Below are 20,830 nucleotides of genomic sequence, written 5' to 3' on the forward strand. Positions count from 1 at the left end.
TGGACTATGGGCAGAAAAGGTCTCCGGTTCGTCTCTCGTTCGACTCCACGGAGAAACAACAAAAAGACGAACCTGGATTGATCCGTCCAAAAATCCAAGAGGATTCTCCCTACCCTGTCTAGTGCCCCTGAGCAAGGCACCTTACTCCCCCAACATCTGCTCCCCGGGCGCCGTACATGGCTGCCGACTGCTCTGTGTGTCCTGCACCAGATGGGTTAAAAGCAGAGGTTAAATTTCCCTCCTTGCATGAGTGTGCTTGTGCATGTCTGTGCATGTGTTTGGGACAAATAAATGTATCTTAATCTGTATCTTAATCTATCTTAATCTTAATTAGACCATATTTGATTTTTGGCAATAAAGGTCTTTGTAAATTATATAATAATATATATTAATGATAAATTGGGATTGCCAGACATATAAAATAAAGCGTTGCCAGTTTTTCTTCCAGCATATGTAATCTTGGTGACAGCAATAAGTTGGATACATGCATATAATACACATAAATACTTTTATTGATACTCATAATCATTATCATTCAAACACAAGCACAGTTGCAACATTTTCTCCATAATTCACTATTTTCTAAGCAAATTCCTCTCTTCCATGATCATGTAAAGTATGTGAAGCAATAAAATATACAGAAAACTTTCTGATATGTGTAATTGTACATTATATTATTACAACCGGAACTTCTTTTCTTAATAAAGGCTACATATTTTTAAATCATGATTTTGCACATAAGTCTGTTTAAGACCAACAATACATTCTATACAGTACTTTTTTCTATAATTTCCATTGATTTGTTCCGCCTTCACCAGAAACCCACAGGCCTTAGTCTCCATGTAAACAGCACACACCACTACACTACATCTCCTCAAAGGTACCAGAGTTCTTCACTCCCGCAGCCATCACAGCAAAGAACACGTTAGGGAAGAAGGATCTGGCGTAGACGGCCACCTTGGGGAGGGAGGGAGCAATTATCACCTCTTTCTTCTTGTTGTTTAAGGTCTTGACGATCTCAGCAGCTGCTTCGTCCGGGGAAACGCCGAGGGGTCTCTTAGTGTACAGCACTGCAGAGACAGAGCCAGGATGATTAAGATAGAAAAAGCTCAATCAGGCAAATAATACAGCTTGTAGTTCTTAAAGACTTCTGAAAACATTTGTTTCATAAATGTCAATTTTTTCTTTGTCATATTTATACAGTGTGTTTGCAATACTGTATAGCGATACCACAGTGATGGAAACTTCTTTCTGAAGTATTTGAGATTTTATGTCACTATGTTTTACCGCGCTTTATTTATTTAAATGCTGTAGTAAGTTGAAAAGGCTATTCTTCCAAAAATATGACCAGTTTGTAAAAAATCCATGTTATACAATAATCAGGGGTTCCTAAACTCTCCTGATCCCCCCAAATAAGTCAGAAGCGACCCTTAGTATCTCCGGAGGTGGTTGACTCATATACAGTATACTGATTTGAGCTGGTTTGCAAAGAAAATCAGCAGGGACCTATGAAAATTGGTAGACATATTTTTTCATCCTCCAGGGACAATTAAATAATTTTCCATGGTAGTCCGACCTGAAATTGCAAAGACACTTGTTGATAAATAATGTGTTTGATCATATGTCTGCCTTGTTTCATTTGATTTTACTCACACGACCAGAAGGATTTGGAGGAGGCTGCCTCTGTGTTTACAGCTGAGGTGCTGCTGATGAAGGTGTGGTTGATGGTGCTGACGGAGATGCCATACTCTTCCACCTCAGCTCTCAGGCAGTCAAAGAAGGCCTGAACTGCATGTTTGGAGGCTGCATCTGAAAAGGTAGCTCATCTTAATGCCCCAACTACTTACAGGTCACACATTTCAAATCTGGAAAGCAAACAGAGATGTAAAACAACCACTAAGTTAATAGTAGTAAACTGCTGATTAGCACTTGACGGTACTTGGAATGTTTTTAATTCATCAGGTATTTGGTCATAAACCAAAATATTGGTCATCTTAACCTGAGGGTAAGGCCCTTGAAGAAAAGTCTGAGGATCATCAACATTATTACAGATTGTCCTACAGTTCATTACAGAGGGCAGCTTGAATATCCAACTAAGAACAGCACTAAAACACTGCAGCACTAATAGCTACAAAGCCATTTGTGTCATATATTTAAAGGAAATCATTCAGTTAAGTTCATTAATTAGTTCCAAACATTTCACTTAAATAGAGAATGGAAGACTCACATGTAGATCGAAACGGAACAGCGAGTTTCCCTTGGATACTGTTGATGAGGAGCAGGTGACCAGTTCTTCTGGAGATCATGGACGGTAGCACACCTGCAGAACAAAAACACAACCAAAGAAATGTGTTAGCACTACTCTACAGCCTGAAATCTTAACCCATAAGTTTCTATCATAGACTCAATGTAAAGTTGGATGACAAGACAGCTCCCATACATTTGAGCCAAAACATCCTGTTCGCCACCTGGTGGCTGGCTGCAGTAAAGGTCATAAACCCTTCCTCCTCCATGTTAGCAGATTGGACATGGTCCAAACTAAAAAGTACTCATAACAGTACTTATGCGTTTTTTCTATCAATGGTTGATCGAGCTAGACACTGATAAGCGTGTATGATGAGTTTGATTTTGAACCGTTATGATATTGATCAGTATTTTTGTTTTTTGTGTATTATTTTTGAATAATAGGAGAAGGTGGAGATGTGTCGTTCCATCCTTATTCAAAGACAGTGGTTTCTATCCTCTACCTTTAGCCAGTGTGACTGGTCCAAAGTAGTTGTTGTCCATCAGGAGCTTGTCCATCTCCAGCGACAGACTGTGTGCAGGTGCTTTGACCTTCATGCTGTTGTTTAGCATGAGAACATCCAGGCAACCGTAACAGTCCATGATCTCTTCGATGGCGTCATGCATACTCGCCATATCCCCAAAATCCAGCAGCACCAGTTTAGGAGGAAACGTCTGAGGAGGAGATGTTGAATTATCAGCATTGGTAAGAATATCTGCAGTGATGGAAAGTAATTTCTACAAATCCTACTTGTGTTTTCGGTCTCTTCCTTGAATGTTTACATTGAATGCTGCTTGTTTCATCTCAGAGATTTTTACTCCATTATATGAACAGTTGTCATTGCTTTTTAGAATAACATTTTAGACTTAAAAACATAAAATAAGCATCAAAAATTGTACAATCTGAAATGTAGAGTAGCGTAAAAGTTCCTCAAAATGTGTCTGAGTAAAAGCACTTAGTTACGTCGTTACCTAGTTACTATCCCTGTATATTAAGAAATACGTTTCTATGAGCTGTACGTGAAAGATCTAATGACTCTACCACTGTTGGTCTGTGAAGTTAATGTGATCAATTGAATGTTCAACCAACCTGACCGTCAGTCGAAATTGATTAAGTTTCAGTTCTGGTGCACTTACTACTGTGGGGTCTGAGGCGTTCGCCAAAGCATCAGCAAATTCTTCAAGCTTCTCCCAGTTTTTCCCACAGAGGATCAACCTGGCTCCTCCTTTGTGGAACACACCTGAGCATTCTTCAATACGAAAGTCAAAGTGAGTTAAAAACAAGACAGAACAAGTGTGAAATTAGATTTCGATCATAGATTCTGGGTTAATATTAAGGATGCCTTTTGTTACCTTTTCCGAGCCCAGATAAGGCGTCAGATACAACCACCACCTTATTGCGTACGGACGTTTTGGTCAACAGACCAACAATCCAACCGTAGAGGTAGAAAAATCCAGCTGTCAGCACGACAACACAGGGAACTAGGAGAACAGTGTTTATCCATGTTGGGTCCATTTCTTGGAGAACATGCTGGGGAAAAAATTGTTTTGGACAATAAATGTGCAAAATTGGAAATATTTATGTATCTTTGTTAATGTGCACACACAATACAAAGTGAAAGTTCATTAATTAAGGAAATGCTCACTTTCTAATACCAATACTTCACACCTGTCTATGAAGGTACAGCTAACAGATGGTTAGTTTAGCTTAGCATAAGGACACAGAGGGAAACATCTAGCCTGGCTCCTACTGGCAATCTTGTTGACAGATCACTTGTATAGAAGCAAATGTCTTGAAAATGAATTAACACTTCATAGAGACAATTCATTCTTGACAATTTCTTTGCCATTCTAGTTTTATATTTTAGTTTTTGTTCAAATTAAAGAAGAATTTATGGTAATAAATTAGCTTTAGAAATGCTAGTATAGGCAGGTTTGGATGGCTTTGTAATACGGCAGGCTAGCCTTCCATCTATTTTATTCAGTCAGTTTTATGTTGTTAGAGCAATTTAAAGATGTGAACGTACTTTGTAGATGGAAAATTATTTTTCTCTGGTGAAGAAGATGAGATGAGATGAGATGTCGGAGAATGTTTTAGGATCTAATGAACGTGACTTAAAGGAAAAAGGAACGTTTCCTACCCAGAGGCTCTCCGGCTCTGTTACATTGGGATCCATCTCTCTCTTTACAACCATATTTAAATCTAGATTTATTCTTATAACTCTGAAACGAAAACAGATAATATATATTGTGTCGTATACATAAAAAGATGAAAACATTGTAAATGTCTTTATATAACATGCAGTACACTTGGGAATACAGATACATCGAATACATTCCTACAAAAGTACACAAGGTAAAATCACATTCACAATCCATGAAACTGATACTAAGATTTTATTATTTTATTATTATTATTTTGAACTTGACAAAAAAGATGAAAAACAACCACAATGACAACATTTTTTTTACAAATTAGTACACAAAGATGCAAAATGACTATAAGAGGACACAAAATGACTTCTGCATAATAAGAGATGCATAATCACAAAAGACAAAATGACAACACCTAAATTTTAAGAAGATGCAAAATGACAAACAAACAGAGACATGTAACTTGATCACAAAGAGATAAAAAGACAACTAAAGGATGCAAAGTCATTTTTAAACACCCTCCCAATCAGAAAATGCAAAACAACAAAGAGAGACAAAATGCAACCAAATTGTTTTGTAGTTGTTAGGAATATCTCTCTCTTTTGCTTTCCTCCTCATTGTGTTTGAGCTGCAGATTATTTCACATTATCAAACTGTCTATCGTTTAAATCATTCTATGTTACTCCGCTTTGCAGTTTTCCTCAGATTATTGAAACCAACACTCACATGTTCTATGTGTGCCCGGAGTGTGGAGATAAACTTGGTTTAGGTTTACCGTGCAGAGCACCAGCTGCTTGTCCAAGAAGAGACTTCTAAATATAAAGTGCCCTGGAAATAGATACTGTATGTCTCACAAAGGTTCAGTGTCACAGGGTACTCGTCACAGTTATTTCACAACAAGGTCAAGATATCCACAAACACAAAAGAAAACAAGAGCCCTTTTCAATTCTTGCTGCAGCTTTTCCGGCACACAATTAAATATTAAAACATAGCATCACTCTCAGAAAAATCCTTTCACAGTATCTTGACACTTGGCACATGAAGAGCAGTTTGTTAGTAACAGAGCCATCTGACATCAATATTACAAGAAACAAAACCAGCACTTACTGAGTCTCAGGCCTCTGCTGGCGTCGTTTGATTCCTCTCCTGAGGAGCTGGAGCAGCTCAACTCAGAAGCTCAGTCACAGAGTGCCTCGGACATGACAGCCGCCTGGCCACAGCAATACTTTGGGATTTGAGGTCTTTTAATAGCAGCACAGCTGAGTCAGTTATTTTCCATGCATGTTGTCACCATGTAGAATTACAGAGGAGTCAGGGGTAGGGGGAGTTCCCATGGGCTGCTGTGCAGCTTCCTATAGGTGGAATTAATGATAATTATACACATGTTGTATTGTGAATTTTCAATTTGTGAACAGAAACAAGTTTGACCAGAGTCATGCAGTGGATTGTGGGTTGGATTGTGTTTGACCAAAATGCTGTTGAATACAATTTTGAACACAACATTTCTTGGCGCTATTTCCTACACTTATAGGCTACAATTTTGCACATAGGTCTAACCTTTAAGAGAGCTTCATTATTTTAAGTAACAGGAACTGTTGATTAATGAATTGACTTAAACAAAATAAAGAAAAATAAGGCATTTTTAAAAGCATCTATTTCAAAGCTTTTATTTTAATCTCTTTTTCCCAAACAGTTTTGACTGGTTCTTGACATCAGAAGCACACTCTATAGAGAATATTGAGGAATTTCTCACTTCTGATATTTCCTAAGTGATCAATCGATTTTTGAAGAAAAGGTTTATCTGTGCTTGTAGTTCTCTGATGGATTTAAACTTCTTTCCTGAAAAATAAAAACAGCATCTAAAAAAAACTGAGCTCAGGAAAAAATTCAGATCTTAAAACGATTGACCCGTCTGAGCTGATATTAAACATCAGCACAAAAAGTTTCCAGCAAATTTGCAATTTATCAAATCACCTAGAGACATACATGCAGTAAACCTGGGGCTTGTTGGTAGTTGAACTCCTGGTTTGTTTGTGCACACCACTGATACAAAGTAATTGCAAATAGTGAGATGTTTCATATCTTATTTGTTCATGTTTAGCTCATACAGGGACACACCACTATTTTCCCTTTGTTTATATTGTTTTTATCAATGTTATTGTCAATTTGAGAAATGTTGGCCATTGTTTTTTTTGTTTGCTTTTAATGTTTAAACCCTACAACACTGCATATGTAAACTTTGGTGTCCTTTTAATACTGCTTTTGTATTGGAGATATGTTTTCCATGTGTGTGTGTGTGTGTGTGTGTGTGTGTGTGTGTGTGTGTGTGTGTGTGTGTGTGTGTGTGTGTGTGTGTGTTTGTGTGTGTGTGTGAATGTGTGTCAATAAATTAAAGGCACGACAATTCTTACAATAAAGTTTTAAAAAGAAAAATATCTAAACCGGATGTTGTCCTCATCACAATACCATATTGTCAATATGGACTATAGCGATAGGTTCTGCAGTTTATTTGAAGGTCATTTATCATTTCAACCTGGTTTGAGTGTTTTTGTGTTATTGTGTTATCATCACAAAATGTGGTCCTGGAGACATGTTCCGCTGTAGCAGGAACTTTATTATGTTTTTTTGCTGCTGTTATACTAATATAAATCCAATTTTCGCCTTTAAACCCAAGTATAACCCGGGATAGAAAGCAATAAGATCATTGATACAAAAAATAATATGATTATTTATATTTAAAAACACACTCAAGTGATGACAATATTAATATTTAAAAAATAAACAAGTTCTACGATTTTGAATACATCAAAATAGACAAGAAGCAAGATTTTTCATATAGAAAAAAAGTAATGAGAGCATTGATGTTAACAGATTATATACACACCTATTAAAGTTGGTAAAATCGTGCACGGTGATATGATGTATTGCACGACATCGTATTTTGTATTCATGTTTGATCTGAACCCTGGTGGAGGTGATCTCGGGTCACGGTGTTATTTTGAAGGATCGCCGGATGCAGTGTGTTTACTGTGTGTGTGTGTGTGCGTGTGTGCGCGCGTGTGTGTCTGGGCTCCGGCAGATGTCAGCGGGTTCTTGCGGCTCTGTCCTCGGAGCTGCTCGGTTTACCGCTGCCTCCTCGGACGAGCCGGACCTGCTCCGTCTCTCCACGCATCAAAACATCCGGAGCAATGTCAGATTTCGAGGAATTTGAGAAGCAGCTGAGCCAGAATCGACAAGGTGAGAGTTGGGACCACTGACTGGAAACGTTTTGTGACGCTGCTGGTTGGCGATGAAGTGCAGATGTGCTGGTCCTTGAATGAAGGAATAACGGGACCTGACAGTGGCTGTGACTCAGCTCCTTTCCTTTTTTAATGTCAGCATTAATTCACGGTCTCACCTTCACCATCACTGCCTCCATCCAGCCGCTGGCTTCTTTTTACGCACTATTTCAAACGCTGTCCGGTACCGGTGTGGATTTACTGCGCATCCTCCTGCGCGAGACGACAAGATACGAAACTCTATTTACATGTTTGCACCTTCTTATAATATGGTGCTCTCAGACAAGGATATTCACGTTGCTAAAAAGGACCCGATGACAATGTATGAATCTATTTCATGTAGCTATTAACTCAGCATCCATAACTAAAGGTTAATTTTCAAATTAATTGCACTTCTCTGTCATCTGCTCAGTGTTTCCTTGTTCTTGTGAAGCATTACAAAATATTAGGTCACATTAGACTGCACTTATAACAAAGTTGATGATGTTGATGGGGAAACATTATTATTATTGTTGCTATTATGAATAGTAGGATTTGTATTAAGACCAACTATCTCAAATAGTCAGATTGCCAAAAAGATTGCCAAAAGATTTGAAAAAAAGATAATAAAACAGATGAGCAACGAAGTCTACTGTTAATAATAACAGTAACTTTATTTATAGATTTATTTTTTTCTGTTTTTAACACAAAGTACAGTTGCGGCACAACAGAAAAGAAAAGATTAAAATACAGACGCATGCACAGGGTATCAAAGCTTCTCATTATTACATTGGTTATTATTATTGTACACAATTAGTAGTAATAATGTTCTCTTTATGGGTGCAGATTTATATGTTATATGAGTCATATGCTTCACATGAAAACACTGAGCAGATGACAGATAAATACACATTATAATTCTGTGGGTTAAAGCAAAAATAATATTCTTATGTTTTATTTGACAACTTTGTTATCATTTATTTAGTTACATGTGATGAAAATGTTATATTTTTATAACTCGGGCTGTCAGTTCTATGAAAAAAGTCTTACTGGGCTTTCGTGAAATGTGCTAGGCATTTTTAGTCCTCTGCTGATATTTTAAAGTACAAGCAATTGATAGTAAGGCAACAGATGATAAGGGAACACACAACACATAGAAGCTAACCAGTCAGAAAAAAAACAACCAAACACTTGTTTACAACTCGACATTTAATCCAAGCAGAGCTTCCAGGTGCACGGATCCGATCTATAACAAAATACAGAGTACCTCTTATTGATTCGATAAAAGGTCTCACATCTTGTTCTCTCTGAAATTTGCTTTTGCCAAGAAGGGAGGCCACGTTAAACTGTCAAGTTTCTCAAAGAAATATGAAGCAGCTCAACACAGAGGAGCCTGAAGGGTGTCAGAGCTTCTCTATCTTATAATAAAGATGTGGAATAGTATTTGGCTTTAGAGTAATGTTTAAGTGTTTTCAAACCCAACTCAAGACACATGAGTGATAACTATATAAATGAAAATGTTCATCCCCTGACTTGAATATTTTCAGCCCAGCATTCTTTATACAGTAGTACTCACCAGAAAAATCTACATAAATTAAAAGCTGACCTACAGACTAGTAAATATTGCTTGCTGCTGTCTTTTAACGATCACACAGAGCGAGAAAGAGATAGACACAAAAAGAGGAGTCGCAGTGGATCTCCAGTCCGAGGTGACAAACACGGCAGCCGGAGCAAAGACAGAGGGAGCCGCAGCCGAGAGAAACAAAGCCGGAGCAGGGACAGGAAGAGCCGGGACCGAAGGAGCTCGTCCCGGGACCACAAGAAGCACAGGTCAGCGGCTGAAAGCTGCCTCATGCCGCCCATACAGCAGCAGCAGCAGAATCACAGAGTTGCAGACTCACCAGGCAGGATTTTAATGGGGAAAATACACCTGTCTCAACATGAATCACACACTGGGTCCATCTATTATTTACTGAGACTCAAATACTGTGTGTGTACCATACTGTGTACTATAAGTCCATGTACTATGTTCCTCAGTAAAAGTAGGTTTTATTAAACCTTTGTCACTGCAGACTTATAGAAGACCTCATAGAAAGGAGACCACAGGTGAAACTGCTCAATAGTTTTTGATCACTTGGGGGGTGCAGAAACACAACCTATTCAACACTAGTATCACCTTTTCAGCACTTTTTCTTTATTTACAGTTCCTCCCTCTGTTATATTGCTATGTTTGGTCCTTACCACTGCCTGAGGGAAACATCTTGAGCTGCTAAATGCTCCAGAACTCTGTGTCTTTCTCCTGTTTGCAGCTTCACCGGTAGCACACACTGGACTTTAAACTGAACCATGAGAGCTTTAAAGGCCAATTTATGCTTGTCCGTCTTTTATAAAACGGATAGATAAGACCGCCCTATCCGTCGTGGAACGCCCTCTCCGAGCGCCTCGGAGAGCTTTTCGTACACCTCTGATTTTTCTAACTGTCCGTCTTTATTTCGGAGACCCCACGGACAGCTCTTGGCTGTGATTGGTCCGCGAACGACATAATTTCCCTACACACGTCACCTCAAACTTCCTGCTTGACAATAAACCCAAACACAACTATGATTCTACGATTAATGTGACGTGTGTGTTAAGCCAGCGGAGTTGTCCGGCTGACGGTAGCTCGTTAGAGCACTGACGGCATGTGTGCACGGTCACATACGGTTATAACGAGCTTTCATAACAGCGCTAGCGTGCTAGGCTAGCGGGCTAGCCACCATGCTAACTGCGGTGGTAACAGTGCAAAAACCCGCCGTCACAACTTTATTTCCACTTCTATCATGACACTGTTTCTATAATACCGTCAGGTTAGAAGCAAACACTGGGTAGTAGTTAGTGCCGGGAGTCCCTGCTGACTGTGTGTGGAAGCTGGGAGGGGAGCTAGCTAGCTCCGTCTAGCTTCAAGCTACACGGAGCTTTAAGCTGTGGAATTAGCAACAGAGTTCGGAAACAAGACCGGGGAACCGCTGCGCTAAGAAACGATAACATCAGCATTTTGACCCGCTGGGTGTCACTTTATTTAGTTCTGTTAGTTGCCATGGTTCAGTGTGTGGGAGGCTAGCTGACAGAGGTAAACAGACACACGTGGACTTCTTCTTCCCATAAATGGGGTAGGCTTCTCTGAGCTCGTCTTCCGTTGCACCACCTATGGGTTTGGCGGTGAATTGTTTTCAACGTACAGTCGTCGGAGATGTAAAAATCAAAAAAACTCTCCGCTCTCCGTGCAACGCTCTCCGAGAAACGGATACGTAGAAGCATAATGGAGCCTTAAGAGTAAACCAAAACAGTAAATCCATACTGGGATTCTGAAACTGAAGGAGCTATGAAATTCAGCCTTCGTTAATTATTCTTCAAAAATTATTCTTATCATGTTTAAAACAGATAAACAGTAATGGATGTCAAATACATTGCAAATGTATTTGGATTGGTAATTTGGATATTATGTATTACTTTTCTTCAGGGACAAATGCACATAAATTGATTAAAAACTTTGTCTCTTTTGTGTCTAGTCACTCTCCAAGGCGAACAAGGAAGAAAAAGACTAGCAAATACTGGGACGTTCCTCCTCCTGGCTTTGAAAAAATCACACCAATGCAATATAAAGCTATGCAAGGTACTTCACATGTTCTCTTTGCTTGTTCAGTTGAGTCAGATGTCTTCAGAGCTACACCTACCAGCACTTCTCTAAGGGGCTTGCATACATTAATGTTAATATAAGCTTGTGGGAATAGCTGAACAATGCTCCAGTCTTGACTCTAAACGGGGAAAGTTTCATATATTGTATTTAATTTTAATTTATTTTTTATTTTTTGCTTGTGGGGGTTTCTTTCTACATATTTTGGAGCATGGCTAGGGAGCCTGCGACCTAAGAATTTCATTGCCAGCGACAGCTGGATGTAATTGTTGTGCAAAAGTCTTGAATTTGTGTCAAACTTAATATACGATCTGACAGTAATAACTTAAGTCAGAACAAAACATTTTGACTTAAACTCACTCAAGATATTATTATATCCACTGTCCATCATGAATACAAGTGAATTAATCCACTTAGAAATCAATGAAAAAAAGGTTTAATTGCTATAATTGTATGGCTAATATCGCTACAATGTAATTGCTACTATCATTACAATGTTATCACTACTATTGCTATAATGTTATGTGCTATGGCTACAATGTTATTGCTGACCTTGCTACAATGTTATCAGTACGATCTCTACATTATTATCGTCGCATTTTATATGTATCATCTAGTCACTAGTCACCACAGAAAACTGTTAAAACAATGAAAATAAATAATACTATAAACTAAAAGGGGTTAAAGGTTGTAGAAGGTAACAGTTTTGCTCTCTGTTTGATTGGTTTCCTCAGTGGCCGGGCAGATACCGACAATTGCTCTGCTGGCAACATCCACCACCACTGGAGTGGCTGCAGGACCGACACAAGTGCCCATAGTTGGGAGTCAGATGACAAGACAAGCCAGACGCCTCTATGTTGGAAATATTCCCTTTGGGATGACTGAGGTAAAGTATCCAGTTACTCTTCTTCTACTGTTAGTTCCAATGACTGTGATGTTTTTACCCAGTACAGATATCTTCCTGTCGCTTATGTCTTTCTTCGCAGGAGTCCATGGCCGAGTTCTTTAATGCTCAGATGCGGCTCGCAGGCCTTTCACAAGCTCCAAGTAACCCTGTACTCGCTGTGCAGATTAATCAGGATAAAAACTTTGCTTTCCTTGAGGTACATGTTTCTGACACAAAAGAAAACAAGAATGGAGAACTCCATATTTTTATGACTGTCATAGAAATCCCATGAAAAACAATAACAAATCTATAAGCTGACTTTGTTCCACTGTTGTTTAATTATCAATTTCAATTATTCCAATTATTTTCTCTATGAGTAAAGATTGTTTTTGTGTGCCGCTTATGTATTGTTGTGTACTTCACCTCTTGCTCACACACAAACATACAAACTAACAGACAGGGGCAAAAAACATAACCTCCATGATGGGGGGGATAATACATTTCATCTATTTAACACTAGTCAAAACCATATGTTAGATCAATGGTCTACACATCTAAACTAACAAACACACACATGCATACAAAGTGGATTCATCTCTTAAATAAATGTTTGACAGTAACTGAGACTTGCTGATGCTACAGAAAGTTCTTCTCTTTCCTGCCTCTTTCACACGATGTTACAAGTTTGCATCGTGTCACTGTGAGGAACCTTTGCAGCAGAAGTCTCAAAGCATTGTTTTTTTTGTTTGTTTTCTAGTTCCGGTCAGTAGACGAGACGACGCAGGCTATGGCCTTCGATGGAATCATTTTCCAGGGTCAGTCTCTGAAGATAAGACGACCTCACGACTATCGACCTTTGCCAGGTATCTCAGAGCAGCCAGCATTCCATGTCCCAGGTTTGTTCCCGATGGCTTTTTTTCCCGGCCTGCAGTAATAACAAGTTTTGTTATGGGATGTAGAGAACTTTAATTGGAGTTTTAACCTTGACCATCTTCCCTCTGTTTAGGTGTGGTCTCCACTGTCGTTCCTGATTCCCCCCATAAACTGTTTATTGGAGGCCTGCCCAACTATCTAAATGACGACCAGGTATTGAACTCAAAACTTACAGAACTGGTGAACTCATGTTTCCTCTTTTCATTTTCTCTCACTTGCTTGTTTTTTTTAAATTTCTTTATGACCTGAAAAACCAAAACCATGTTGTGGTTACAAGCAAACACGCAAAACAAGCCAGATTATTGAATCAAAAAAATATCATTAATGCAAAAACATAATAATTTAACATAGAATAAGGGAAACAGATAGGGCTTACTATTAAATTACTTGTTTATGTGAATATGTTTCCTATAGTGTAAAATACTCACAATGGACGACTTCTCCAGATAAACAAGGTATATTTCAAAATAAATCTCAATAACACAGATCAGATCTTACATGAATATTAAAATAAGGCTTTCTGTGACTTGATTATCTGAGTAAACCTGCCTCTTTTTAAGCTACTCATTTATTAAATGTATGAAAAGTCCAGTAAATTCACATGAGAGGTCAATATTTCTGTGTGGTATTTAGGCCTGAATGTTTCATTGTCAAAGAAAAAGTCCACCTTAAAGAAATCCTCTTTAAAATGTCTTAATAGGGGTATAGTTGGATTTCTTAATTGTATTAAGCGAAAATGTTATTGAAGCAAAAAAATTATAATAAGTTTATCAGCATAAAACTCTTGATTATCCATCACTAAGGTAGCTGGAGTCAGACCAATAAAACCACCAGTTTGATCAATTAGTCCATGTCAGCTAATTGCCCCTGTACAGCTTTACTTATCCAGCAGAGGGGGCCGACAAGTAGATTTTCTGAATGTAAAATGTTTGAATCAATACATCCAATTATAAAAAAGTGAAGTTTTCAGTCTAGATTTTAATCTATGAAGAAAAAGGACTATTCACTATAGACCGTAAATTAAGATGGACGACACATTGTAGAAAAATGAGGCCAAAATATCCTTGATACAGGTGTCGCGGTCTTGTTCGTGGAGTGAAGCCTGCTTAGTATCGCAGTCAACCAACCAGTATCAACTGTCAATCACGTCTCAGCACTTTTATTTCACCAAATAATTCATCCAAATCTAACCCTCCTTAAGATAAAAATATAAAATGCGTTCTATGACTTTTAATTTAGTCCACATCCAATCTGCTAACATGGGGGAGGCTCTGTTTATGACCTAAACTGCAGCTAGCCCCCAGGTTATGTTTTGGCTTAATTTTTGGAAGCTCTCATGTCGTCCATCTTTATATACAGTTTATGCTATTGACAATATAATATCAGTTTTAGCCTAAAAAATCCTCATCTACTAAATTATAGGCTATTGTGCACCTACTTTGAACAAGCATAGTCTCTGTCAGTGGTGGTTATTGAAATGCATTATGGGTCACAGGGTCACAGGCAGTGTGAGAGAAAGGGGATGCAACATAATGTTATCAAACAAATCCATAAATACAGTGTACTTTGGAAATTGATCGAAATTAAACGTACAAGAGAACTTGACGTTGGACTTTTTCATTTGAGAATATGAACATTTACAGTGAATATTTGCTGACAAGTTAAAAGACTTCTGCAGAAGAATCAGTTTGACAGTCGAGCTTCATCGTGTATTACACAGTGAATTGAATTCTAACTGTCCCTTCTGTCTCATTAACTCTTAATTAGTTTACAGAGCACATGTTGCCTGATGTATATTTTCACTAACTTATTATTATTTTTTGAATACTTGCAGTCACTTCCACTGCGTTGATACTCACAGCTCTTTCATTTTTGTTCCCCCCACTTTGTCCCCAGCTAGGGGCCTGTAAGATCGTTAAGTCTGCGCTCATAATTTGTTCAGTAGTACTCATCTACTGCTGCCATGCCAACATGTAACACAAGGCAAGTAAGACATTCTGGTCCTCACACGGATACACTTCGAGCCAGCAGGCTCCCTTACTGGCTACTTGTTTTCTCCCATCATGCTTTTGGAGCGCGTTTAGGACCCGGGGATGTAGTTGTTGGTGGTGGTTACTTTTGAATGGGTGGGGGTGTATTCATTTTTAAATGTAAAGGTAAGACTGTATGACTGATCTGGTGCAGTCAAAAAGTCAGTTTTTAAACTACTTGTGTTGAGTTTCTTTTTTCAACATTAAACTTCTCACTTTGTTCTCATATATTGAATATCTGACTATGAGACGATTATCTGTTTATTCTATTTATGTGTAAAACTTGGAATAAATTAGAGCTGAAACAATGAGTAAGTTAACGAAAAAGTCAGTCAAGGTAAAATTAAAGCAACACTATGCAACTTTTTTTATCTTAAACCAGCAGCTTGATCACAAGGAGTTCCATGGTTCACTGACATGAAATAGAGAGAATGTTTTCTCTTTCATTCCCACTCCTCATCCTGAATGTCTTTTTTCTATGTAACTCTGGTGAATGGGTACAATCTCCTGTGATAGTCTCAGCCTCACATGTCAGAATCAGGTCCAGCCATAATAAAAAAACAGCATTTATCCCCAATATTCAGTGAGGAAGCTTTTCAAATGTGAAGAAATAAACACAGAGTTTGGTTTCTGCTCCAGTAAGCCCGGGGTCATTGGTAATATCCACCATCCAGTTGTTACTCATTCGGTGAATGGAACTATGTAGTCAATGCTCCACTCAACACATTGATAGAATTCATGAAAACCATTTCATTGCTAAGACAAAGAGCCTCATAGAATAATAAAAAAAAAAATCCATCCGCTTGACCATTGTTTTACAAAATATCTCCATCCAGAAGAGAACAAAAAAACAACTAAACGCTCAAACAAGTATGCTTTGCAAGTAAGTGGCAATAAAGTCCACATCAATGATACGTCAAATACCAGAGAAGAACCCCGATCACTGCTAACCAAACGTTGAGAAACCGCTATAAAACCGCTATGCTCTGTTTTACATATTCACATGAATACACAGAAACTGTTTTTGGAAATCTGCAATTAAAAATCTCAGTCTTAGTGACTTTAAATGTGTTCTGCATGTGGTTGACATCGAGGCCCAGAGGATAAGATTCATAAAAAGAAGCTAAATTCCCACATGGGGGTGATGTTGCTCAGTAAAAGTTACATAGTGTTGCTTTAACTGACAACAATTCTTATAATTGATTTAAAAAAAAAAAAATGTAAGTCTTTTTACAAGCAAATTTGACTGATTCCAACTTCTCAGATTTGATGTTTATTGGTTTCTTAATAAACATAGTAAATTGTGGATCTTTGAGTGTCAGACCATCGCTTCGACATTATAAGAAATTTGAATTGCGGTTGTAAGGGGCACCATTTAAATACAGACAACACAATGAATAATCAAGGAAAACTAACAAATCTGCTGGTTGATAATTAAAAAAAGTCATTAGTTGCAACTTCATTTTTGTCGTCAGGAGCTGTTTGATCTGTTAAACTCAGACCTCGAAAGACAATTATACACCCTTTTATTCCTCTGGTTCTTTTTAGAAATTAGCCTTATGATGCAAAATCTAATAAATGTAATCTTGTATTTAATCACATACATTTTACACAGTGCAGCTTATGTTTTCAGTCCATTCCCTATTATTTCATTTTGAGTATCAGATGGACATTTAGAATTTATTCTGTAAAATAAAATATTACTGTCAGTTTGACCTATCAGTCTAATATATATCATGCCGTCTGACTCTATTTGTGCAGGTGAAGGAGCTCTTGACTTCATTCGGGCCCCTCAAAGCGTTCAATCTCGTGAAGGACAGTGCCACGTCGCTGTCAAAAGGTTACGCCTTTTGTGAATATGTCGACATCAGCGCCACGGATCAGGTAACGAGGGTGTGGGGCTTGACTGAGCTCATTGACTGTGAAGTTGAGCTGCTGCCCAGAAGCCTCTGTGTGTTCTCCATCAGGCTGTCGCTGGGCTCAATGGAATGCAGCTGGGAGACAAAAAGCTGATCGTCCAAAGGGCGAGTGTCGGGGCTAAAAACGCCAACCTTGTGAGTGATCTATATATATTAAGTTGTTCACACATTAGCTTTTTTGTCTGTGACTATTCAAAATGTCCTCTATTGAACAAAGTAAAGAAAGCTTGTCTGTTATTGGATTTGCTGCCTCCACTATGTATCTTACAGACAGTAATGTCACAATCGCAGGTACCGAAAGTGAAAGGTCAAAGGAGAAATTACTACTTCTACTATATTAATGTTCATTCACTCCACTAAAGATTCAGTGTTTTCTGGGGGGAAATTAATTCAGTATTAAACCGAGTTCGGCCTATAATGCTGTTATTCGTCTGAGCTGAATATGTGTATTTCTCCTCCTTCACCCGCAGACCTCCATCATAGAGACCCCAGTGACGCTGCAGGTCCCGGGGCTCCAGAGGCTGCAGAACTCTGGGATGCCCACGGAGGTGCTGTGCCTTCTCAACATGGTGATGCCCGAGGAGCTGGTGGAGGACGAAGACTACGAGGAGATCCTGGAAGACATTCGCGAGGAGTGCTGCAAGTACGGCAGCGTCCGCTCCATCGAGATTCCCCGACCTGTCGACGGTGTGGAAGTCCCCGGCTGCGGAAAGGTCAGACCTGTGTTAGTACAAATATTTTACATTTTTAGTTAAGACTTTGCCATTTCCAGGACATGTGGATAATTTTTCTGGCATGTTTTTTTCAACCTTATTTTGCCCATACTTGAAGTTCGTCAGGAAGCTCATAATTAGTATTAATTACCTCTGCCAAGGAGGTTATGTTTTCGATCCCTGTCATTTTGTCTGTTTGGATTACGTAAAACAACTGAACGGGTTTCCATGAAACTTGCTGGAATGATGGGACATGGGACAAGAAAAAACCTTTTCTTTGACATTTTCCCGGATTTCCCACAGAATAATTCATGGTCTTTGATTTAAAAAACCAGGGAGATTTAGGCGACTGACATCTATGAATGTGTGAATTTCATTGGATTTTCATGAGACTGTTCTACTAAGTGACATTCTAGTTACTTCATACATCTGAAGTCGTGCTCTAATCCTCGTACCTGTTGATTTTTATTTCAGGTCTTTGTGGAGTACGTCTCTGCTGCCGACTGTCAGAAAGCCATGCAAGCCCTCACCGGCCGCAAGTTTGCCAACAGAGTGGTTGTCACCAAATACTACGACCATGACATGTATCACAGACACGAGTTTTAAAGCACAGGCGAGGCTGACCGAGCATATCCATCCACCTTTCAATAAAATCGGTTCCTTTACTCTTAAGGTTGTGAATGTTTCCATAGAGAATGGACCTTGAAAATACATTTTATTACATCTTCTACTCAACAAACTGCAGTGTGGTTCTTCAGTCCTGAATATTTAATTTCCAGCTTTAGACTATTAGCCCTGCAGTGAACTGAACTCATCCTGAATTCAAAAAAATCAAATCGTCTACATTACATTTGCAGTAGAATGAATGTGACATGTATGACATGTAAACCTGAACTAATACTGCCAGACAATGCCACAGTCACTGTCTATCAAGTATGCACTATATGAGAAGGAAAAAATTCCCCCCTGAGCACAAACATTTATTTCTCTTTTTGAGCCAGACTTGAGAAGTCATCCTAATGTTATTTGTGAGGCTATGAATTTTTTTTAAATTATTTATTCATTTTTTCCAAATTCATTATTTTCCTCTTTACATGACATATCAATGTTCCTTAAACATATATGTTGCTGTTACCTGTGCTCACATACTTACATACACCAAGTGTCGACTTGTCCAAAGTGAGAAGAAACAGCCTCAAGGGTCATTTTGTATATATAGAGCATTAATATCTATACATAATAAATAATATATATAACTTTGCACACTGGAAGCTATTTCAGTTAGAAAACTATACTAATAAAATATGAATCGTAATATTTGAAAAGACTTTATCTATCACTGTTGACTGTTTTTAAACCCCTCCCCCAAACAGTGATTGTCCAATCACAACTTACCTACCATAACAATATGCGAAGGCTATATAAGTACTAAGTACATGTTTTATTCTAACTCACTACAGTCATTTGTGCTGTAGCTTTTACGTCACAAAGAATCAGCTGTTTCCTTTTCGAACCACTGTATGGTAACTTGTCCTGGGTGCTTAACTAATCACAGTGGGTAGTCGTTTTTCAATCAATTCATGAAGCAGTGTTGATGTTAGCTTAACTTGTTTGCTAGCTGCTGCTGAAAAAGTCTGACAGTCACAGTTTCAACCAAAATAAACTGGCTGAATAATTATTTGCTGCTTTTGTCCATGTCTGTCTGAAATCAATGAGCCTCTGCAAGCAGATAATTTAAACTGTGAATCTGCCACATTATCATAGTATATAAGGGGGTGTGGTGCTTCGAAGTGAGACCGAAAAGTTGAACTCTCAAAGAAAAAGTAAGGGTGTGGGGGTTAAAAAGATTTGATAGTGTCTCTTGAACCAGCAATAGTCAGTTTGTTGTCAAAATGAAATAACAAATTTGTTTTCATGGCCTCATTTCAACAATACAATATATATGCATATAATAATGCACCTTTAAACTTTGTAGATAGCATATTGAAAAACATTTTTAAGCTTTAGTCTTTATGTGTGGTTTTGCACCTGTTGAAGAAAATAGATTAATTTAAACCATCATTTATTATGAAATATTAGTCCTCTTAATACAATACACTATCCATACAAATACATGATGACTTGGTTTACAGCAACCTATCTGCTCTGTTTTAAAGTAAACTATGTTTAATGTAATTAACAGATCCTATCAAAATATAATAAAAAACGTCAGTATTTTATACATTTTTGGATGACCAGAAATTTTAAATCCTTTTTGTTTGTACGATCCCTGCCACTGCCACTGCCTTGAATAAATGTGTGCATCCACTGTCAGCCTGTTTGTGTCATATTATTCTAGCTCGTTTTGTTTTACCTTTGACATTAAATTAGTTAGAAGTGGTGAAATGTATTCGTTATGGTTCTTGCAATTTTTTTTTTTTTATTTAGCATTGTTTTGTCTAAATAAAACAAAATGATGTTAAAACAAGACAAACTTGGTCACAATATAGTGCATTTTAGGCAAAAATGTTCTTCTACCCCATGAATGCTCTTTTGTTTTTAATGAGACGTTCTGTTGGATTAAATATATGACACAGGGCAGTTTGTTTGTTTGTGGTTTTGTTTGTGTGTTGAGGTGGGGGAAGTTAACTGTTAAACCTGTTTGTTAAATTTTTTAATAAAAAAAAATGTTGGTTTGTTTTTCTGTTAGTGGTGGACAGAATTAATTAAAGTAGAGTAAATAAAGTAAATGATCATGTAGCTTTATTTTAACGCATATGAGTATTCACTTCCATCCAGTGGTCACAGTGAATAAGTGCACCTTCATAAAATTCGACATAATAAAGATTATTACTTTATTCCTCATGACATTAGGATAAACTAATTGTAGCCTAACTGTTGCTTCTTTTTGGAAATGAATGTGTTAGCACAGTGACTATCAACCAGATTTACGATAAAAATGTCATAGGAGAAACAGTTACAATATTTCTTTAGCTGAGTATC

General features: G+C 38.0%; 2 protein-coding genes across 3 annotated transcripts; one reads left to right on the top strand and one right to left on the bottom strand.

Moving 5' to 3' along the window:
- Nucleotides 1-864: 864 nt before the first annotated feature.
- dhrs7ca (dehydrogenase/reductase (SDR family) member 7Ca) lies at nt 865-4,478 on the bottom strand. The gene is made up of 7 exons (XM_061090727.1): nt 4,425-4,478; nt 3,637-3,814; nt 3,421-3,533; nt 2,748-2,958; nt 2,228-2,320; nt 1,654-1,809; nt 865-1,070 (listed from the first exon to the last, which is right to left on the bottom strand). Exons 1-7 carry the CDS (start codon nt 4,476-4,478, stop codon nt 865-867), a joined length of 1,011 nt encoding a protein of 336 aa, XP_060946710.1.
- Nucleotides 4,479-7,625: 3,147 nt separating this feature from the next.
- LOC133023432 (splicing factor U2AF 65 kDa subunit-like) lies at nt 7,626-18,454 on the top strand. 2 transcript variants are annotated; one of them, XM_061090459.1, is made up of 11 exons: nt 7,626-7,680; nt 9,350-9,524; nt 11,243-11,346; nt 12,102-12,253; nt 12,354-12,470; nt 13,011-13,149; nt 13,260-13,339; nt 16,978-17,100; nt 17,184-17,270; nt 17,606-17,848; nt 18,323-18,454. In XM_061090459.1, exons 1-11 carry the CDS (start codon nt 7,626-7,628, stop codon nt 18,452-18,454), a joined length of 1,407 nt encoding a protein of 468 aa, XP_060946442.1. The 2 variants fall into 2 exon arrangements, with proteins under 2 accessions (XP_060946442.1, XP_060946443.1); XM_061090460.1 differs by having other exon boundaries at nt 7,626-7,674.
- Nucleotides 18,455-20,830: the final 2,376 nt, after the last annotated feature.

This window comes from Limanda limanda, chromosome 17, assembly GCF_963576545.1.
Source record: "Limanda limanda chromosome 17, fLimLim1.1, whole genome shotgun sequence".
Lineage (NCBI taxonomy): Eukaryota > Metazoa > Chordata > Actinopteri > Pleuronectiformes > Pleuronectidae > Limanda > Limanda limanda.